This window comes from Miniopterus schreibersii (genome assembly GCF_964146895.1).
Source record: "Miniopterus schreibersii genome assembly, chromosome: 9".
NCBI classification, from domain to species: Eukaryota; Metazoa; Chordata; class Mammalia; order Chiroptera; family Miniopteridae; genus Miniopterus; species Miniopterus schreibersii.
In genome coordinates this window covers 46,570,545-46,594,442 of record NC_138118.1, presented here as the reverse complement: position 1 = coordinate 46,594,442, position 23,898 = coordinate 46,570,545, and the positions used below count along the sequence as shown (strand labels likewise).

The window sequence follows — 23,898 nt, the reverse complement described above, 5'->3', positions numbered from 1 at the left end:
GAGAGGCTGAAGTTTTAACTATGTTGATTAAAAATTTCTTTCTCCTTGTGATCACGGAACATAAAAGGACAGGATAAACCAGTCGTTTTTTGCTGGTAGTATGTTTACTCTATGAAAGTAATTAAAGTGCTACTTGGAACTTTTGTAACTCTTATAATTATTATTTTTGTTTATGCTTTAGTATAGCATTACTTTTATTCTTAGTGAGTCTGCTGTAATTTTAAAGAAAAGTTATATCATTGTTTACTCAGTAACCATAACAGTAATTTCATATCTAACAGAATTGTTATTATTTTTACCTGATAAAGTTATTCTTTTTTATTTTTTGTTTAAGATATTGCAATAAATTGTACTTCTAACAATATATTGCAGTCATTAAATGTCATTAAAAATAGTCATAAATGATATATATCATAAGAGAATGCTTATAATAATCCTTAAAATAACCTTTTTAGGGGAAATGGACTTTTTTTCCCTACCATGATCTTACATAAAGGAACTAGTGGAGTTCATGGAGGAAATAGTGTAATTTACTGAAATAGAGTAATGATTGAATTTACACAGCAAGTTAAATATTAGCTTGGGGACTAGAACCCAAGTTTCCAGACTCTTCGTCAAGTTCCTTTCCACCTGGGAAATCTCCTATTTCAGTTAATCACATAAACATTAGCATTAGAACAAAGTATCAGTTTAAACATAATGCCCTCATTTGTAGACCATTGATGGACATTATCTGATTGTCCACATAGCAACAGTTGTTAGAGATGATGTACAGTTTCACATACATAGAAGGAGGTGGGAAGGCCAAGGATGCTCAGGGCTCTTCTGGAAAGCCACCCTATGCTGAGAGCTCTCCTTTGCCCTTGGGCCAAGGCCTGCAGTTACCCAAATGTGGGTGGGTATGGGGTGGGGGGGGGCTCACACACCACATTTGTTCTTATTGCTCCATAAGATCGCCCAGTTTGCCTCTTATTCTAGGTAAATAAGAAGACTGGAAACTTTTTGTAAAGAGGAGACACATTTTATGTAAAGTAGGGTCTATAGCTATTAGTAATGACTGGAAGGCAAGCTGGATAAGAGGGCAGGGCTATAATGTATATTAGGAGAATCTCATGAAACTTTGCAGACTTCTCTAGTCTCACATGATTTCACACACAGGAGTGTGTCTCTATTCATTTTCCTTCCCATCATAGCTTATCACAATCCACTGCTTACAGTGTGAGCTGAGGAGTGGTTGTATTGAAATTTCTTAGCAACATGTTAATAGACGATTTCTAGAATTTGGGAATAATCTATGAGGTAAATTGAGGCAAGATATCTAAAGCAACACAAGTAAGGTTAAGTGGTTTAAAAATCTTTTTATTTGTTTATGATTCTACTAAATACCTTCTTACTTCTAGGAAGCTTATGTGTGTGTTACAGCCCGAAGTTTGACTCTTGGGAACAAATCACATATTCAGTGTTTTACTTTCATAAAGGTACCTTTCATTTACTTTGTTTTTTACTTTCGTGTAATCACTTTTTCCAAATAGTAGCAAATTCGATAGATTTTAGTATTATTAAGTACATTCTATACATGTATACCTATATAATACATATTTCCTGAAGAAATTCACTACTGATGAATATTGTTAGCTAAATATTTTTATATATTATATGCTTTTTATCCTGACCTATATCTTTTTCTAGGCCTATAGGTCAATCCTAATGTACATATTTGCCCAAAGTGTGTCTGTCTGCTCTTCTATTATTACTAATCGGAAAGTGTTGATAGATTTAACTTACAAAGATACCTAAGGTTTTAGTTAAAATCTTCCATGATCTCAAACCTTAACAGGTCTTAGACCTAAGATATATTTATTTCATTTCATACATCTGTGATCCCCTAAGATATATTTATTTCATTTCATACATCTGTAAAATTAATATGTCAACAGCCAGCCTTGGGGGGAGGAGTGAAGTGTGCACCCTTTTTCAGTTCTGTAGTTGGGCACAGTATGAGCCATGTTAAGTTTTAGTCTGTACCATGCTAAGGAGTATTTAGTTTATTTAGTTCCTTAAACATTGGTATTTATGTAGTATATACTATAAGTAAAGTTGAAATTTTTAAAAGATAGATTTTTTTCAAAATGGAAAAAATTTTATGTCAGGCCATACCAGTTTGTTATTCTGCAAGTATGCCTACTATTTCCTTCAGGAGTTAGAGATCAAGGTAAAAAAGTTTAATAACTTAATAATGAAGAAAATAAAAGTAACTTTAGAACTAGACACATATCCATGTTTAATAGTATAAGGTTGATATGTTTTGGAAAGTTTTCACACATTTTTCTAATGATTAGTGATTAAAACCAGTAAAGAAAACTTTCCTGAAGATTAATAAGAGTTAGAAAAGTAGAGAGTGAAGCCTAATACACTAAGTTTAGTATATAGTCTAGTACCCTGTCTAACTCAAAGTGGTATTATGAAATGACTCAGAGAAGTCTCAGAGGGTCTTATGACTTCAGGAGTGTTGCAGTGAGCCTTGAGGCACGAGGATCAGTGAACCACCTGATCTCCTCCATCTCTTGGATCCTTAAGTAGATTCCTTTGGATTGTTCCCTCCCAGCACAACCTACCTGTTAAGGTCAGAACAACTACTGTAATGTGACTGTGCTCAGGTCATCCACCCTTAATGCTGGCTTTTGGAAAATGATGGGGAACCATGAAATCTGGAAGTCAAAGATGCTTACTTTATCAATGTCACAGGTACTAAATGTTGAGAGTATTCCATAGAGTCACTGCCTTAGGTGGAATTCCAGCTCTTTGTTTCTTAACATGCATTCTCTGGCTTCATGCTCTCTCTCTACAGGGTACAGCAAGACCTTCACTGTTGCTCTGGGGAGTGCTCACTCATGTGTGACAAAGGGCATTACTTTTCTTAACCTTGGTGAGTGAGAGAGAGGCATCTCTCTGTTTTGATCCCTCCTTCCAATACATGTTATGCCTCAGCCTCTATATTTCACTTTCTTCTCTGTGCACCCCATCTTCTCATGCCTCTTTGGGACTTGGATTGCGATGACAATCACTGACCCTTTTGAAGCCTGATAGGAGGAGGTTTTCTCTGTCCCCCAACTCCATCAGCTTTTATGGGGGTCTGAGGTGAGGATGCATTCTCTTTTTAGAGTACCTACACTGTGAACTTTCTCATGTTTTCAGTAGCTGTCATAAAAGCCATTTTGTTATTGTAAAAATGATGACAGTAAACGAGATGTTCCCTAAAAGACTATGAGAAATAATACATCATGTTGGCCCTTGATTCTAGAGAGGACAAAGGCATTTGGGAAATTGTCCATTCCCTGTCGCTAGCTGTTAAAAGCTTCCATGTCCCGCAAATGATTAATGGATCAGCTAAGTGAGTTGTTCTTTATTGAGTACGGTAAAGGGAACTTGATTGTATTAAGGGAGTCTACGAAGAAGAAAATAAAGAAGAGGTTTATTGTATCTCTCTACCGAAAGTGGCTTTTCCGTGCTAATTGGGATGTGGGACACAAGGTCAAACAACAGAACTGTTGCTTGTCTACATATGGGACATGGCACAATATTTAAAAAGGAAAAGCTACTGTCATGACAGAGGTTTAAGAAAGTGTGATGTGAAGGAGCTGGGCAAAGTGAGAACCAAAATAATAAGAATGTTTATAAAAAGAATTTTATTTTGAATGATACTATTGGTGAGGTGAGGTATCTTATGCTACGTGGGCCAGCATGTGGCAGATTGTATCATGAGCCCTGATCCTATGGGAAATGGCCTTAGAGAGGCCTAGTGCTACTGCTTCCTGTGGTAAGAGAGATAAATACAAGACTTCTTGGGACTAGGACGTGATTCTTATCAGCATCCCAACTCAAGAGTGATTCAGGAAATTTTCCACTAAAAAAAACTTAGCATTTTGTGAGGTCAAAGGTACCCTCCCCCCTTTTTTACCCCTGGGAATGACTTTTGAAAAGGGCAGGCATGATTTAATCTATGATCCTCAGAATGTGGAGAAGGCAGAAATACTGGAAAATAGGCTGTCTTACATAGGTTATCTTTCCTTCTTAAACACATTTTATAGGCAGAAATACTTTGTGAAAATAGGCTGTCTTACATAGGTTATCTTTCCTTCTTAAACACATTTTATAGGCACAAAATTGTGCCTAGTTAAAACTGTTCTAGAACTAATTTTTATGACAACAATTTTGCTTTTTTGAGTGATGTACTTTTTGCTGTTAATTGCATGCAGTTTCCCTAAATTGCTACCCTGTTAATAGGAGCTTATATTGATTGAAATATTAACAAATAGAGTGCTTTTGGAAATTTTCAATGAACCCCCAAGCACCACTATGTAAGAAAGATATGTTTATAAATAAAAAGCTTCTATTTTAAAAAAATGAACACTATATGCTAACTTTTTTTACTTAAGTTGTCTTGATTATTACAATAATTTTGCTTGGTGAGGCTCAGAAAGGCTGAGATTAGTGCCCAGGCTTCTTTTTGTATCTCTTAGGAGGGGCACTACTATAATTTCTTATTTCTTTTGAAACCAGTCACTATAAATTTAGGGCTTAAAACAACACATTCTTGTATGGTTTGAAGGTTAGAATTCTGAACTGAGTCTGGAGGAGATAAAATCAACATGTGGACAGAAATGGCTCTTTCTGGAGATGCCAGGGAAGAAAGGGTTCTTTTCCCCCTATAGCACCTAGAGTCTAGCATTTCTTGGCTTGTGACCACATCACTTCAATCTCTTTCGTTATATGATCTTCTCTTCTGTAGTCAAATCTTCCTCTTATAAAACATTTGTGATTACATTGGGTCCAATGGGCAATCCAGGATACTGTCTTCATCTCAAGATCATTAATCACATCTGCAAGGTCCCTTTTATCACTTAAGGCTCTGGTGATTAGAGCATAAACATTTTTGGATGCCATCACTCGGCTTAACCACAGATACTATTGACATTTTTGGTGAGACAATAATTCTTTGAGAGTGTCCTGCACATTGAGAGATATAATATCCTTGGAGTCCACTCACCAAATGGCAGTAGGAATCTCTCTCCACCTCAATGATTGTGACAACCCAAAACACCTTCATATATTTCTAAATGCCCCCTCTCCCAGGGACATAGTGCCATCCTAATGAAGTGTTAACCTAGGTTATTTGATGCCCAACCCCTTACCACTGAGCCCTACTACATTATTATTGTGTTTTTCTACTTAAGGTTTGCCATAGTTATATTATTGCAACCATTTGTGCTAAGCACTTTAATATCACTTGCTCCATGGTGACTGGTAAAACTGGTTAGAGTTTTACATCCTCTTTCCTTTGTGTAGAATGCCTTCTGTGCCAATGATTAGCATATGCTTCTTTGGAAAATAAGATCGCAGCTGGCTCACTTATAATTTAAATGTTTCATCTGTATGAAATTCACTACAGCCATGTGACTTTCTGTTTTCCTAATATCTGAGAAAAATTATTGGTATTTCTTCCCTCCTGTTCTCCAGAAATCTATTTTCACACCTTGGCTTAATGTGTTTACAAATGTTCTTGGTACAAAAATATCTAGTGCAGGGACCATGAAGGTGTGACTTCTATAGAGGCAGCTAGCTATGCAAGGAAATAAATTTGTACTTCATAAAGTATCAGAATGCCTGCAGAGATTGTTTTGATGAATATCCATTTAAAGGTTCTCTAAACAAATGATGATAATGATGACAGTGATAAGGATGACTATGATGATGATGATGAGTGGATAAACATAGGACACTAAATTTTAGAGCTTCCCCAAACTGGCAGAAACTATGAAGGGAATTCCCATTATAAACTATTCCAAGTTTATCAGATTAAGGAGTAATTCATATTGCTTAACATTTTCTATTCTCATTTGTCCCCGAAGATCATTTAGATTCATATAAAGCCACAATTCACTTAGAAACAAAATTATAGATTAAATTAAGGTAACCATGGCTAAATGTCTGAGTAAAATTAGCCACGATAGAAATAAATGAGATCTGGCTGGTTAGATGAAATGTACTGACATCAGACAGTTTATTATCACATTGGTCAAAACTTTTGTGTTTTAAGGGATTAAAAAAAAAATGGGGATACTGTGAAGTTCTGGGCTTTATCTGTACCTGTACAGCTCTTACCAACTGTAGATGACTTAAATCTTTCTCTTCTACAGATTATTACGTGGCTGTTTACTTACCTGGTCATTTCTTTCATCTACTTAACATTCAACATCCAGACCTGATCTGCCACAGTCTGTTTTTAACAGGTACAGCTGTAGCTTTTCCCTCGTGAACATGGTCCATTTGGATTTGTTTTGACTTTAATATTTATGTTTGGGTGAGAAAGTTTCCTTTTATTTGCTGATTTTTAAAATTTATTATTTTTTTGATCAGGAAACAATGAAGTGATCGATATGCTACCTCATAGTCCTCTACAGTCACTGTCAGGGTCCCTGGTCCTGGACTGGTGTTCCGGGAAGCTCTACAGAGCGTTCCTCAACCGGTCGTATTTGTTGCAGTTCCTGTGGAAAACCCGGCTGGACTATGAGAAGATGGCCCTGCTGCACTGCATGCTCTCGTGTGGCCGAGACCCAGAGTGCCTGGAAGCCAAGGTGGGGATATAGCTTAATCTTAAAAACTGGCAAGTAAACAATATACAGTTGTTTAGTGGTTGAACATGAACAGAAGTTACTTTTATTTTTTAACAATTAATCAAGATTTCCGTCTCCATCCTGATTTGAATATATTTTTCTCCTGCGCTCCGTTTTAATGGACCCCACCAGACCTCAGACTGTGAGGGTGTGTCTGTTCTTTTGACTCTCTCTTTTCAATATTGTGAATAAATGTTTAGCTACATCAGTAACATTCTAAGGAGGTGCTCAGTGAATAATGAGTTTCTCAAATATCTACTTTTTCACCTGTTCTGTATTTGGTGTATATTGTCAAATGGGCTAAAATCTAGTGGCACATATTTCATTGAAAATTACATTTATATTTCACATTATAGTTTACAAAGCACCATTACACATTCTGCCATTTAATTTTATAGCTATCCCGTGAAGTCAGACTTAATTGGGACCAATGGGCGGTTGGTTAATTGAAAAAAGATATCTTAAATATTTTATTTTAACTTAAAACATAAATGTACATTTATTCACCCATCTTCTGATGTAAATGAAAACCCTTTATTTGAATGTCAGCTAATTGAAGTTCAAAATCATTTTTCTTACGTTAAACAACTAGTAATGTGTTCTCTTCCAGTTAGTTTCCCTTTTTTCTCTTTTCCTAAGGAGAGCAATAATTTCAAAGCAATCTGTATATAGGGCAATTTTTTCTCAATCTTTTATAGTTGTTTCACCTCTACCTAGTTTTTTAGTAAGTGTTTTAGAGTCTTTCCTAAGCCTCCAACTTTTGTTGACCCAACAAGACTCTTTTTGCATCTGTTTCGATTGTCTATAGTAATAGTCTGTTAAATTACTTAATTGTGAAAATAAATACAATTAGCATGAATTGGTTTGGAAAAAAAAAATATTGGTAGGAGCAGAAATGTGAAAGTTGACTATGGCTAAGCAAGCCTTATAGTACCCATCAATTCTAAGGTAGGGAACGAGGGGCTTTATTCCTCTAGCAGATGAGGATGATTTTAGACACTATGAGAGAGCTGTTGATATCACAGGGAGTATCCCTCCCTTGAGAGGATAGGACAGTGCTGTTAAATCATGTGACAGTGTTCATACTGATTACTGAGCTGGAAGTCAGACCCAGATCTGCTGCCTCCAAGCTTAGTGGGTTTGTTTTCTCCTTTATCTCATAGCTCTTCCCACTGGTTCTTTGCAAAAGTACCAAGGACCTCCTCTAGCAAAAACAAACATTGGGTTGAGGAAGGTTTATTTGGATTCTAGCCAAGGGTACTTATTAAAAAGACGAGTAGCCCCGGCCGGGCGTGGCTCAGCGGTTAAGCGTCGACCTAGGATCCAGGCGATCAGGGTTGGATTCCCGGTCAGGGCACATGCCCAGGTTGCGGGCTGTGGCCGATGCAATGACTCTCTCATCATTGATGTTTCTAGCTCTCTCTCTCTCCCTCTCCTTTCCTCTCTCTGAAATCAATAAAGATATATTTAAAAAAAAAAAAAGACGTGTAAAAAGGACCTCATTTGTAATACTGTTTTACCCACACAGTCTTCCATTATCTATCTTGTAGATAGTATAGAAGTAAGTATATTCTTAGGCAATTACAAAATAGATATAGAATTAACAAGATTCACATATATTTTATACTTCTTTGGTGGTGGGGGCATTGTGCAGATTTAAATATTAACAGAATTGTCTTCTTACTTTTTAAAGATCATTCAATGGATTTCTGAGAACATCTCTGCCTGCTATTCATTTGACCCCATTCAGGAATTTATAATTGGTAGGTGTTGCTCATGTTGTGTGTTAGGGTGAATCCTTGACCTTTTTGCCTGAAGGAAAACAGTAAATTGATAATACCTCAACCTGCGAAACTTCTGGTTAGGAGCTTTTCCCCCCCTTGCTTTTCCTCCCTCTCTATTGTAGTCAGAAGCTAATTAAATTTCATTCTCTTGTGGTTTTGTGAGAAGCTGTGGCTGTTCAGAGACTGATGAGATATAAGATATGGTTTTGATTCTATAACCTCATCAATGATTTTCCCCCCCAATAAAATGTAGCTTTCTTAGCTCAGTTTTGTGTTGGCTGGTTTGATATGAAATGGTATAATGCCATTTGGATAGATATAAGTGCCAAATAATGTTTTTAAAGCAATTCTTACTTTTATTTATTTTTTAAAAATTATGAGAGGAAGGGAGAGAGAGAGAGAGAGAGAGAGAGAAACATTGACCAGTTGCCTCCTGCACGTGCCCCGAGGGGGGTTCAAACCCTCAGCCTAGGTATGTGCCCTGACAGGAATTAAACCCTCCACCTTTTGGTGTATGGGACAATAACCAACTGAGCCATGCCGGCCAGGAGTGCCGAATATTTAAAAAGCATTTATTCTCATTGTCAAAAGCAGAACCTGAACATTTTAATCAGCAGATAAAATTACAATGGTTAACGTTTAGAGGATGAAAACTTTTGTTGGTTTGCTCATTTTGGCAAATCACAGTGTATCCTGCCTGATTATCATTAAACCATGTCTATTTTTTTTCTTTCCAAAACCTGCTCAGCTTCTTCATATTGGAGCATATACCCAGAGACAAGTAACATGGATAAACTTTTGCCATATTCCTCGGTGCTCACTTGGAATCCAGTAAGTTAAAGCTTTTGTGTTCCTTACGTAATTAAAATGGACTCACAGCTGTGGGTCAGTTGTAGGACGTCCCTGTAACTGAGGTTGTGATTTCATTTTGACTGATAAGGAACTGTATTTTTGTTTTCTGGCAGAAAGATAATCCTTGCTGTTGGCCAAAAGTATTTATAAAACAGGAGAATTGAGGAGAAGGTATAGAATATTTGTCACCCTTCCTACTACCAAGCAGACCTAAGCCTTTATCATGTTCAAATGATTAATATTTTATTGGCACCTAGAGTGGATTAAAATGTTTCTTACGGTTCTATACATGAGGAATTCTGGACCACTGCTGTTAATCTGAGTAGCCCTCTTTACTTAGTATAGATTAGGACCTTCCTGACCCCTTTTCCCAGCCTTACAAAGAAAATCTGTAATAACTCTAGAGCTTTATGATCAGTAAAAGTCAGTAACCTTAAGCAACTCACTCATTTAACCTTTTCTGCCTGTTGGTCCAGATGCCCTCTTTTTAAATTAGGAAGTGCTGAGCTAAAGTGTTGTTCATTTTCTCTTTTTTATTTGTAACTTTTTAAAAAAAATGTTTTTATTGATTTTAGAGAGACAGAGGAAGGGAGAGGGGGAGACGGAAACATCAATCGGCTGCCTCCTGCATGCCCCCTACTGGGAATTAAACCCGCAACCCAGGCATGTGCCCTGACCAAGAATCGAACCAATGACCTCTTAGGTGCATGGGTCAACACTCAACCAACTGAGCCACATCGGCCAGGGCTTTCAATTTCTATTGAACATGGTGCAGTGAATTGTACTTTGTTGAATCAGAAAGTGAAAAGAACCCCTGAAAAAGGTTCTGCTTTCTCTCCTTTCATATTTAGATGTCAGAACTACATGTTTAGTCTTGAGGCAGAGGTTCGTATCAAAAAGGTGTTTAGAAAAATAAATTCAATTCTAATAACACAGACCTAGGAAAAGCTGTACCAGTATAAACTGTGACTTTCCCACTTAGTAGTTAGACTTTTTAAATACAGCTCTTAACAAGGATGTATCAGGTGTGTTTGATTAATACCTCAATTTTTGGTATGCACAATGGTAGTGTTTTCCTAAAGGCCCTTTGTTCTTGTCTTTTACTGTTAGAGTTATTAAGCTTCCATGCCTCACTGTGGAATTATAAGAGGAAGATCTGAGCTTATAACTGGTCTTCACTGTTTTCTTTAAGAACCCTTGTGAATATACATTCAGACACTGTGGTAATGTGGCAGGAAGTTTGCAGGTTAAACCACCCAGTGTCAGGAAATGCACATCTCAGCTTCCTCCGCTCACCACCCATCTCTCTCCCTTGCTGCCCTGCCCTAGTAGGTCTGGGAGGCACGGACAGGACCTTTAGTTCCCAGGGATGTGTTTTAGGAGAAGCACATCAGCCTGACAGGCAAGTCTTCACTTTTGCATTTCTCATGACTTTGCGCTGCAGAGGAGCCGCTGTGGACATGTAAAGTGACATCCTACAAGAAATACAATATAAAACCCCCCAAATTATAGCCATCTGTGTACTAAGCTTATTTTAGGGTTTGCCACGTTGCTTTATAGTTCTTGTGGTTGGAGTAGATTACCTTGAAGTTCTCTTCTAATCCTGAAATATTATGTCTATGCTTATACTTAGCAATGATGCAAATCATTTATTTTCTTTCTCTGATCTGCAAATGCTCTCAATGCTGCACCCTTCATAAACACTTGTCATAGTAGAAAACATTAATTTCACACTTCTGTACAGAGGCAGATTATTTTTATAAATAACTGAATTGGGTTTTTAAAGATACTAGAAAATATGCTGCTCTTACACATTGATAATCCTGAATTATGCTATGCAAACAGTTTGCCTTGTTATACCTATTTTAAGATGTTATTTATAACCTAAGGCTGTAGTGACATTTTGATGCTTGTTTTTGAAGTGTCCTGTGTTGTGAAGCACACAGAAGATTCTTATCACAGGCTTTTTATCCTCACAGTGGAGAACTCAGTTGCTTGAATGTTTTAGAAATTTATTTCTCCATTTGCTGCAACCCCTTTCACAACATTGTTGTATATCAATAAAATCCAGGATATTTAAGTCCTATCCAAATATCAGATTTTATTTCTACACACCTTCTAAATTATTTTCTCATATTATTTAATTTTTTTAGGAAGTGAAAGATGAATTGACTAGTTGAGAAGCTGTTATACATAATTCACATAGAAACACACTTTGAAAATAGCAGTGAATAAAGGGTCATTTTGGAAGTTTATCCTTTTAGTTAAGTGTCTGTTTTAATGCTCACTAGTTAGCAGGATGTTGTCATTGAACTTCCTGAGAACACTGCACATCCTTCACATTACATGATGGCAGAGCTGCTTCAACTTTATGGGGTCCTCTTAGCTCTGAAATTAGGGTGGGGGATGAGGTACAGAAAACTTTTCTACTAAAGTCATACAACAGTCCCCTTAGTCTTGGCTCCTTCTAGTGAGGGGGAACCAACTGCAGTGCATTTAAACAAAAGAGGAGAAGAGGGAGGAAGGATTACAGAAATGGGAACATGTCCCCCTTATTATTACGCTGACAGTGCAAATGGAAATGGAAATATGTAAACAATATACCGTTTGCTCTGTGTTTCTTCATTAGTCCTCTAGAAGCTCTGTCAAGTATTATAATCATAACTTTAAAGAGTATTTTTCTTGCTGAGGCAAGGGATCGGCTGTGTTCACTGTTATTTATAAACTCCGAGGTTTATTTAAAGGAGAGGTTAGCAAACTGGGAACTGCCCTCAGCTTCTGTCTGTGCAGAAAACACTTCCTGAAGGCTTGAGCTTGTGGTAGTTGATCCTGTGTGTCCGTTTCCCCCCACTGCAGGAAATTCCTGGAATAACCCTTGTGACGGAAGAGATCACATTGCCTCTAATGAAGGTGAGTCCTGTACAGTCAGACTTATGGGCACAGACGTGCCTGGCTTCCTTGCTGCCTCCACACTCCTGGAGCTCAACCTCTGCTGCCCAGCATATTATGGTTGTTCCAAAGAGATTGTGAACTGTCAGGGGAGGATGGGGGTAAAAGTTAGGGCTAGTTTTCTAGAAAATCCTAAGTAGTTGAGTACCCACTAGGGATGATATTATGGCATTCTTAGGAATGCTCTTTGAAGAGGGAAGCTTTCTGAAGATAGAGAATTACAGGCTCAACATAAACCATATACAACTAGCACTCTCTACTGCGCCTCAAACCTGTCAGTTCTTGTAAATTATTTTATAGGGCCTGGTAGCTGTTTATTACTTCATGTGTGCTGTTACCCCCTCATAACACACATGCACACACACATGCACACGTACACGGACACATGCAGAATCTTAAAACCATTAAGTAACCTGGCTAGGATGATTTCCTTTCCTTCTGGTTCTAAGAACAGCTTTTCTGTTTCTAAGAGTGGCCTGGCTTGGCTGTCTGTGGCCTCAGTCAGGCTCTGTTCTCCTCCTTCCTGCCCACCAAGCGGTAGCTATTAGTGTCTTTCTGCAGCCTGGTGGTTTAGGAAGATTGCCTGAATACCATAGGGAGGATGGGGTGGGGTGAGTGAGTAGGAGAGAATGCACATGTAGCTAAAAACTGGGGAGTGCTTTAACACAATCTCCTTGAAGCTCCTTTGTTGTTTTTGGCATTCCCTCCTGTTAATTATAGATTGGTGTGTGCTGGGAAATCTCAACTTTTGGCAGCAGGCAGCTCAATCTGCTGCTGCCTTTTCTATACATTTGATTCTTTTGGACCCCTGAAGGGCCAGCCAGGCCTGTGCAGCTGGGGGAAAGCAGTGGGTGTTTGAGGACACAGTGATGCTGGGGATGAGAGAGGGCCAACAGAGACAGGCTTAATGGATCTGGTTTTGGTAAAAAGGGTGCTTTAAGAAGAGACTTACGAGAGGAAACAAGATGGCAGTGTAGGTAACAGCTGCACCCGCCGCCTCCTACAACCACATCAAAATTACAACTAAAATACAGAACCGTCATCACTCAGAGCCTCCTGAAATCTGGCTGAACAGAAGCCCTACAACCAGGGAACTAAAGGAGCATGGAGAGCGGTAGGAGGGGTGGAGACGCGGGTAGATCAGGGCTGAATTTTGGAGACGCAACCGCGGGCCCACACCCGGTGCCACAGTTGAAACCTGGGAGGGAATCTCGGTGGTGGGGGTTTCCCGGAGGAGTGAGGGGGTCCCAGCCCCACAGCAGGCCCCCAGCCCAGGGCTCCAGGGCTGGGAAGAGATGTCCCCACAGCCTCAGGCTGTGAAAAGCAGCAGGGACTGTCTCTGAGGGTCACAGAGGCTGCGGGAGCCCCAGGCTTTCTTCTTAAAGGGCCCATGTACGGACTCACTCAGACACACTTCTTTGGAGCCCAGCGCCGGGCAGCAGCTTGAAAGGACCTGGGACACTTGGGGAGGAACTAATCTGCCTGAAATTGGGGCCAGAGGTGGAGGGGCGGCTTTCTCCCAGGCAGAAGAGCTGGCAGAGGCCATTGCTCCTTTGGCGAGTCCTCCCCACACACAGCCAGCAGGCAGGCACCATATTTGAATCTCCAGCACCTGACTCACACCCTTGGCCCCGCCCCGGTGATTCCCGGAGGCACCGCCCCTCCCTACTTGCAGGCTCATCCGGGCCATTTCCAGTGGCTTTTCTGTGCAAGTGGCCTCTTGAGCCTCATGCTTAGGACTTTCCTAAAATCTCTCAAACAAGCAGCAGCATGCCCCATACTGCTTGATAAGTGTCCCCAGGCCTGGCACTAGTGGCAGCCTGCATTGGCTCATAGCTTGGCCTCTCCTGGACACCTCCAAGCCCAACACAAGTAGCAGCCATCTACAGTTTGCTGTGTAGCTCATGCTGGGTGTCCCTGGGCAAGGCACTGGCACAGGCTGACTTTGCACCTCCTGGGAGGCCCCAGAGACAGTGCACTCGGTGGTCAGACTCAACCACGCTGTATTACAACCCTACTACATCCACTAGTGACACCCTCAAGGGGCTCACTTGGTGAACACTAAAGCTCCACTGAAGTAAATCCTGCTCCATAGGGATGTCTCCAGCACAACAGCTTTCTGGCTGTAGTTGCAGCTGGTCCTCACAGCTGATTGGCCTGGAGGTCAGTTCCTCCCAGTGACGCCAACAACAACCAAGGCTCAACTACAACAGGACAGTGCACACAGCCCACACAGGGGAGCACCTAGAAGGCCCAGCTCAGCTGACTGGGGAGGCTGAGCCCCTGGATCCTACAGGACACCTACTACACAAAGCCATTCTACAAATTCCAGGACACATAGCAGCTCTACCTAATACATAGAAACAAACACCTGGAAGCAGCCAAAATGCAGAGGCAAAGAAGCATGTCACAAAGGAAAGAACAGAAGAAATCTCTAGAAGAGGAACTAAATGAAATAGATCCAAGCAAGCTAACAGATACAGAGTTCAGAATAATGGTTATAAGGATGCTCAAGGATATTAGTAAGAGTATGACAAAAATAATTGAGAAAATCGATGACATAATAAAGGACCACCTTGAAATGAAGGCTACATGAACTGAAATGAAGAATAATTTACAGGGAATCAACAGTAGAGTAGAGGATGCTGAGAATCAAATCGGCAATTTGGAACCTGAAAAAACAAAAAACACCCAACCAGAAGAGCAAAAAGAAAAAAGAATCCAGAAATATGAAGATAGCATAAGGAGCCTCTGGGACAACTTCAAGAGGCCCAACATTCGTATTACTGGGGTGCCAGAAGGAGAGGAAAGAGAGCAAGACATTGAAAACCTATTTGAAAAAATAATGACAGAAAACTTCCCCTACCTGGGGAAAGAAATAGACTTACAAGTCCAGGAAGCACAGAGGGTCCCAAACAAGAGGAACCCAAAGAGGCTCACAGCAAGACACATCATAATTAAAATGCCAAAGGTTAAAGACAAAGAGGGAATCTTGCAAACAGCAAGAGAAAAGCAGTTAGTTACCTACAAGGGAGCACCCATATGACTGTCAGCTGATTTCTCAACAGAAACTTTTCAGGCCAGAAGGGAGTGGCAAGAAATATTAAAAGTGATCAAAAACATGGAACTACAACCAAGATTGCCCTACACAGCAAAGCTATCATTTAGAATTGAAGGTCAGATAAAGAGCTTCTCAGACAAGGAAAAGCTAAAGGAGTTCATCACCACCAAACCAGCACTACAGGAAATGTTGAAGGGCCTTCTTTAAGAAGAAGCTAATGAACAAAGAATCTGATGAACTAAATAGATCCAGAGACATTGATGCATGTAACAGATGATCATATTTCAGAGGGAATAGGGAAGGGGGGTGGAGGGTGGGAAGAGATTAATCAAAAAAGTTATATGCATATATGTATAACCCATGGACACAGACAATGATGGGGTAAAGGCCTGGGGATGGGGTGGAAGGGAGGTGGAGGGGGTCAATTGGGGGGAAAAAATGGGACACCTGTAATGCTTTCATCAATAAACATAAATTAAAAAAATAATTGACTTACAAGGGATGTTTCTAGACTACTGTGAAGCTACACAAAGGTAGGAAGATGAAAGGAAAAGAAAGGTTTGATTAATAGTTTAAAAGGGTCTTATTAAGAGCCTCCATCCTTTCATTTTATTGTTTCTGTTTCTACTACTCATCCTGCCAAACCCATAAATTGTTTAATGGACAAACTAGTGAAGCAAATTTTAAAAAGAAACAAATGTCCCCCATCATTCTACAGCTCCTGTCCATATGAACTATTTCTTCCCGCTTCCCTTGGTCTTTGTCATAGGTATGCATTTTTACCTAGTAATAATAGCAATCTAGAGATATTCAATAAAAACTACAAATTATAATATATCATCAACATTTTTCATGTTGCTACATAAATTTCATAGTTATGATTACTAAGGAACTCATGGATTCTACTGGGTCGCTTTGTCTTAATTACTTAATCATTCTGTTTTGGGACAATTAGTTTTCTCCGGCCCCCTCTTTAAAAAATTTGTGATTACAAATAATCTTGCAGTGAGTATTTTTATACAGACAGTTTTTCTTTGGATTTACTTCTGTAAGGTTAAATGCTCAGGAGTATTGGGTGAATGGCTATGAAAATTTTTATAGCCTTTGATTCTTATCGCCAAATTGATATTATAATTTATACTGTTACAAGGGATTTAAGTTTATGGCTTTATTATAATCTTATCAATGTTGTGTATTTTTATTTAAAAAATTTAGTAGTGATGGGAAGGTTCTCTCAAAGTTTTTACATGTTGGCTTATTCTAAGAATATGTTATTTAATTTTTTAAAAAAATATGTCTTTATTGATTTCGGAGAGAGGAAGGGAGAGAGAGAGAGAGAAATATCAATGATGAAAGAGTCATTGATCAGCTGTCTCCTGCACACCCCCTACTGGGGACTGAGCCCACAACCCAGGCATGTGCCCTGACCAGGAATAGAACCGTGATCTCCTGGATCATAGGTCAATGCTCAACTGCTGAGCCACATGGGCTGCGCCCAAGAATATGATTTGGTTTTGCTTAGGAACAAAGTAGCTTAATTTTGCACTCTCTGGTTTTTGGTTTTTTTTTTTTTTTCCTCTCTCTCTGTGTAAAATGTGTATCTTTATGTTGTTCATCTTTTTCTTTCTCTCTGGCTGCTCATTTTGCCTTGTCACTTTTTCTCTTCTCCCTTAACTATCTTTAGCATTTGGCCCTGCAGACAGTTGTTTCCCATTAACTATTCTCAAACATGCCTGAGAGTGCTTTAGTGACTCTACATGTGTCCATATGCTAGTAGGAAGTGTTACCTAGGACAAGTTTGAGCTGAAGATCTCTTCAGAATCTACACCATCCCTGGGGGTAGGAAGACATATACTGCTGGGACTGGCCTTGGGCTTGGGAGAAGACAGAACTGGGTTTGGCTTGGCCAGCTCCCTCACCCCCACCCCAGTCACTCAACCTGGGGGACTAATCAATCCCTTCTGGTTCACAGCACCCCTGGCCCTGATATCTCTAATTTGTTTCACCGCCTTTGCTTATACTCATTACTATAAGCTGCTGCCTTTGACCTACTTTTTCTACCCCAACTCCCAGCTTAATTATATTTTAAGGGACTTGGTTGTGGTGACACACCCAACTCTCTCCTCTTCCCTCCCAGCCCCAGTTATAAGACTCTTCTTGCCATGCTTACCTGATAGGACTTGGCTCTGAGCACCTATGACCTGATCATAAGCTACCTTTGAAAGCATGCTTCCTGCCAGACTTTCCATGAGTCCCAAGGGACCCCCTATTTACTCTGACCCACACTTGTTTCTGTTCTCTTTTGTATGACTGCCCTGGTAAGGGGTTGGGAGAAGGAAGGGAAAATGAAACTAGATACACAATTTTCTCCTGCTCTCTCTGCAAATAATTTTAGTTTGAAGTGGAGCACTTTATAAACATTTAATATTTAGGGGTGGGTAAAAGTAAGTTTACAGTTATAATACAAATAAATAATACAATAATAAATAATTATATAGGAATAAAACTGTTTCGCATACTCAGAACTGTAAACCTACTTTTGCCAACCCTGTATGAACATGTTAGGATGAATCAGAAAATTGTCACCTGAAAGACAAAAGGCTTCCTTACTTTATAAAATGACTTCCAAAAGAATTTTAAAAGTGAAAAAAGAAGTATATTGAAACAAGTCTCTCCCTAAAAGGCATGTAATCAAAGGTGACTTCCTAAGAATGATTTTATCCCTTCTTAAAACATGGTTTTCTCTAGGGAAATGGCAACTTTTGTAAAAGATTAAAAATTAGCCTTGATTTTATAATGAGAGGAGAAACTACTGAAACTGTCCTACCACACGAAGCATGCATGGTTTAAAAAACAGAAAGAGTAACTTGAAAATAAAGATAAAAGTTGAAAGAGCATGCCACAGATGGAGAAATGCAGTATTTTTACCCAAGTATTATTTAAGCTAGACGTCTTTAGTTTCATTTTATAAAGTAAGGAAGCCTTTTATTCAATCATTTGTTTAGAGGTTAGTAACTACCTGACACAGAGACTGGAAAGTCCAGAAAGACTTAAAACCCCATCGCACTTTTGGCCACTCAGGAGTGAGGGTGTCTATCAGGCATCTACATGCTCCTGAGCAATTAGGAAAAGAGTAGTTGACACCTAGGCTGTTCTCCATTTAGATTTGTTTATTTAATTATGCTTCTTCTCTTAAAAAGTAAAAAAAAACCCACTGTTTTAACTGGGCAGAGCATGAGTATAATTAATTGCTTAGTGAAACCAAAAAGACACCTTTTCCTTGACCCCCCCCCCCAATACAGACAACCACCATCACTGAAATAAAAGGTTGATAGAGACCCGAAGTATTGATGCAATTCACAGTGTAACAGCTGACATTTTTTTTAAGCCAGTGGACAATGGAATGTCACCATTATTTTATTTTTTAAAATTTCATACTAAGGCTGTGCCATACTTTATTTAATTAATATTACTATTGATAGTATTTAAGTTGTTTCTGCCCTTTTACAGTCACACACAATGTTGAGCCTCAATGATAAAGGTTCTAGTACATGTGTGTGAGATCACCAACAGGTCTTAAAGCAGGATCACCATGCTTTGTGATTCTGACAGATGTGCCCGGATTCCCCCATGTAGCTTGTCACATGTCACAGTGAAATGACAGCTTTAAAGTACTGGGTTGTGGGTTTGATCCCCGGTTGGGGTGTGTTCTGGAGGCAGCAGATCCATGTGTCTCTCTCACATCAATATTTCTTTCTCTCTCTTCACCCATCCCTCCCTCCCTCTCTTCCTTCCTCCCTCTCCTGATTTTTCCTCAACATTTAATAGACTTTGTGGGACACTGCTGCACCAGTAGCCACACCACCATCCAGCCCTGAAGCCACAAGGCCCTGGGAAGCAGTGCATTGCCATGGCCCACAGCTAACAGTTTTTAAAAATTATAGTTGTTGCTTTGACAAAAATGTAGCATTTTCAGAAATGTAAATTGGTTATGTGGGAAATATTAATTGATTTTCCAAAGTTCAGTTTATGCATATGTGATATTGTGTTATAATTAGAAATATATACTTGGTCTTCCAAATATATCCATAGTTCCTGACAGAGCTCCTAAAATCCTTATAATTTCCTAAGTGATAAATGCTACAGGGACATCTTTTGTTACAATATTTAGTGTTTGTTCCCAGTTTCTGAAATAGCTCCACAGCTCACAAGTGAGAAGAATGTCTTTTGTTATTTATAACATGCCCCTTTCAACCACATCTGAGATTATGATAATGAGATGACTTTTGAAAAGCACCTAAGGATGGGAACTGTGGCTCTGAGAAGCAACCATGTGATTAGAGTGTTGGAACTTTCGGCCCCACCTCCACTCCCCACCTCCTGAGGTGAAGGTGGCTAGAGATTGAAGTCAGTCACCAATGGCTAATAATTTAATCAATCATGCCTTTGTAGGAGAGCCTCTGTAAAGAACCCTAACTGAAGGAGTTTGGAGAGCTTCTGGGCTGGATGAACATGTGGAGGTACTGGGAGGGTGATGTGCCTGGAGAAGGCATGGAAGCTCATAGCCCCTTTCCACATGCCTTGCCCTATACATCTCTTCCATCGGACCATTCCTGAGTTGTGTCTTTTTATAATAAGTAAATGGTTTTCCTGAGTTCTGTGAACAACTGTAGCAAATTATCAAACCCAAGGAAGAGGTTCTAGAAACCTCCGATTTATAGACTGTCAGAACCTGGACTTGCGATTTGCATCTGAAGACAGGGAAAATTTTTATAGGCCTGAGCCCTTAACCTGTGGGATCTAGTACTGTCTCTAGGCAGATAGTGTTAGAATTAAGTTAAATGGTCAGACACCCAACTGATGTTGGAGAATTGATGGATGTGGGCAAAAACCCCTCACATATTTGCTGACCAGAAGTGAAGTATTCTGTGAATAGACTGTTATAGACAAAAAAGATGAACTTTTCCTATACAACATATTTTTCTGGGGCAGTGAGTTATGGCAAGTAAAATTAATATTGTAAAACAATTTTATGATGCTACAAAGAAACACTACTTAATTAGAACAGAGCACCAGGCTGGTAAATTCACTTCTGTCATATCTGTAGAGATGGGGGTAGCTTCAGTGTACTTCCCAGATGAAATCGAGGAACATACCCAGTATTAAGGATTCTTGTTTTTTTGTCTCTCCTACTAGTCACTAGACTGTGCTGCTCTTATTCATAGTTTTGGTTGGAGACATATGTTTAATTCTTAAGCTTGAGAGGAGGGAAATACCTTAGCATTGGATTTCTCAGGGTACATGCAGATTTTGAGATGGAATAATTTAGAGCCATATTTAGCGGTTACATTAAAAATCCAACCTATGAAAAATGGTTAAGAGAACTACCCAGCTAGGAAAAGAAGAGAGATTTCTTTTTTACTAGATTTTGGGAAAAGGAGGAAGTCCATTTATAAATAGGAGGACTAGCACTTGCAACATGCAATCCCCTTAACAGGAAGCCTCAGTGAAACCAAGTCCAAGCTTGTACTGTTCTCTGCATGGCAGCCAGTAAGTTGAGTGACAAGGTGTTGAGGCAAGAAAAAAGCGACTTTATTCAGAAAGCCAGGAAGCCGAGAATATGGTGGACTAGCATCCTAAAGAACCATCTTAAGAAAGTACAGAATTCAGTCTTCTTTTATATCAAGGGAAGGGGCAATAGGTGATTGAGGATGGCAGACAGCTGGGCACCAGCAGGGGTCCGAGGAAGATTGTGAAACTTCTTTATTTTTAACCCTTTGACTTTAGTTCAGGGGTGGGAAACGTCTGGCCTTTGGGCTGTGAAATCATTTGGTCTGGCCCTGCCAAGGCAACCACAGGTGGGACTCGAAATTCAATAAATCTAGAAGCTTTTTTCATAGCTAATTTTTAAGTTGATAATTTTGTATAGCCCTTGAATGATGTTATAAATATCCAAATGGCCCTTGGCAGGAAAAAGGTTCCCTACCACTGCTCTAGTTGATGTGAGTTCAGTCATGAGGTTCCTGCAAATCTTTGATAAACAATTATTATTTTTGTACTTACTTCCCTTATCTTCTCAGGAAAGGTACTTTATGGTAAGGGACTGTTTTTTAAAACTCAAGGTGTAAATGGAATTCCTCTCATGAGTAGCATGTCTATATGTAAGAATAAGCAGAGCTACTAACCTGAAGGCCATGGGAACAATGCAGGCCTGCAGTTGGAGAGGCTGAGCATTTCACTCCATTACATCAGGAGTTCCAGTCACTATAGCATCTTGGCTTAGAATGGTGCCTTGCTAGCTTCATGGACGCATAGTTGTTTCTATTTTATTCTGTGCTGGAGGTGGTGGGTCATTGTGTTTCTCTGGGCTGCAAGTAAAAGCTGGTACTGAGGTGGTATCCACTGAAGAGCCAAAGTGCATGGAGCTTTAGCTCTGCTGATTGAGCCCTGGCATGGAGAGTGAAGGTTCTCTCTGAGTGAGTTGGCTTCCTCTCCTGTGAGAAGATGCTGGTTAATCAGAAGACTTAGGACAAAAGCCAGAGGGCTGTTTAGAAATGAAGGGCAGATATTTTTTCCTGACAATAATTTACAGATGAGCCAGTACCACAGGGCTTTTTTTTTTTTTTTTAAATTTTTTTAAAATCAACTGGCAATCCAAATCACAAATGAGAAACAGTCCCTTAATGTAACTCTTTTGTTCTTTTGTTCAATTAATAATTGTCATGGTCTATATTTGTTATTTATTTCATGTCATCCTAGGAGACAAAAAGAGATTATTTCTCAAGAAAAGACCTCTTTCAAAATCAAAGTTTAAAACTCCCCCTTGAGCAGGAAAATGCTTTAGGATCAGCCCTGGAGTATCTAATGGGCTCTAACACCAAGTCTCCCAGAAGTAGCTAAATGGGTATTTTTCTTATAAAGCTTTTTGTGTATTTTAAAGCTTTATGAGTTCTTTTAAAGTAGCTGGCAGTGCGTTTCTTGGGCTTTCACTTTGCTCGGTTGTTTCTGATGAATACAGCGCTTAGAACTCAACCAGCTCCATAAGTGCTAGTTGACTGAGAGGAGTGGTTTTCTGTGCTCCCAGGTTGGCTGTTAGGATGTGATTGTGCAGCTTCCACTTCCCCCTTCTACCCCCCCTTACTATTATGTTACAATATCTAAACTTTTATCTTGGGGTTCTTTTATTCTTTGCATGAGTGAGCATGCTGGTGTTAACTGGCATTTGAGATCCTTCACAGATTGGCTCTCACCTGCTCTTTAATGCTGCCTCCTGTTGTTTAACCACACAATCACAGTCTTCCTCAGCCTTTTAAACCAGAGGTGCAGATTGAGGAAAATGTTTGAGGGTGGGAGTCGAGACTGGGATTACCTGGACATGCTCAGGCAGTGTTCTCAGCCCTGGCTGAACATTAGGATTGTCTGGGAAACTTGTAAAACTCAGGAGGCTCAGGTCATACCCCAAACCAGTTAGATCTTTAGAAAATGGGATCCAGGTAGTTGCTAAAGTTTGGAATCAATTCTAGAGGCTCAGGAGGCTCAGGTCATACCCCAAACCAGTTAAATCTTTAGAAAATGGGATCCAGGTAGTTGCTAAAGTTTGGAATCAATTCTAGAGGCTCAGGAGGCTCAGGCCATACCCCAAACCAGTTAAATCTTTAGAAAATGGGATCCAAGTAGTTGCTAAAGTTTGGAATCAATTCTAGAGGCAGATTGGTTATTTACTCTGCTTTCTCTAATGCTCTGCCTCTGATCTAAACTCAGAATCCATATTTGGGTTTCTCAATCTTCATTCACTTCCTCAGAGCCCCACCTGGAACATCCTCTTCTTATCCGTCACTTACTCAAATCCATTTGCATCCTCTGGGTCTCATCTAGTAATCAGACTTCTGAATAGACCTTCAATTTACAATGATCTCCATGAATTTTTGTAACTTAAAAACTTGCACCACCTATCGAGTAGATACCATGTAGTGACATATGCTACGAATTGGTTTTTCTCTGTACTCTCTCAATAGCTATAGTATAACATGCAGCCCAGTGAAGTTCTTGAAAGACCTATAAGTTTATATTAAAATATTTTGGGGACTTTTGGCTAACAGTGCTTCTCATTTAAATGTAAGCTGTTGTTATTATTTTAAACTTCGATTCTTTTCCTTCAAACTCAGTGGTTTTAAACTATTTTTAGGCCATGGATACGTTGAAAAATCTGGTGCAAACTATAGACCTTCCCAGAAAAGTGCTCATACAAATACTCCATTTTATATCCCACCAGTGGGTTCATGAGCCCCTGTGAAGCCTGTCCACTGACCTGTTTTACCTGCTTTTTTTTCTCAGCTGAGAAAAGGGATTTTTTTAAATGGAGTGAGGAGAAGGAAGGTAGTTTGGGAAAGATCTTTTCTTAGGAACCACAGTATGGGTGTGTGAATGGGGTCTTCTGATGGGAGGGTGGCATTTGGTCTGAGGGGAAGAGGCCCTATGACAGGTGAAGGACACCAGCATTCCTCCTCTGGCATATCTCGTCCTGAGTCAAGTCTACTTGAATGGTAGAACTCCTGTGGCAAAGTAGGCAGAGCCAATT

General features: G+C 39.6%; 1 protein-coding gene across 1 annotated transcript in view; it reads left to right on the top strand.

Moving 5' to 3' along the window:
- Positions 1–23,898, top strand: part of GSAP (gamma-secretase activating protein) — a 102,987-nt gene that overhangs the window by 38,171 nt on the left and 40,918 nt on the right. Inside the window, exons 13-19 of the mRNA XM_081147164.1 lie at positions 1,401–1,478; positions 2,849–2,926; positions 6,198–6,290; positions 6,418–6,635; positions 8,368–8,437; positions 9,207–9,289; positions 12,167–12,220. Of these exons, the coding sequence (XP_081003290.1) occupies positions 1,401–1,478; positions 2,849–2,926; positions 6,198–6,290; positions 6,418–6,635; positions 8,368–8,437; positions 9,207–9,289; positions 12,167–12,220 (674 nt within the window). The remainder of the gene's footprint in view (positions 1–1,400; positions 1,479–2,848; positions 2,927–6,197; positions 6,291–6,417; positions 6,636–8,367; positions 8,438–9,206; positions 9,290–12,166; positions 12,221–23,898) is intronic.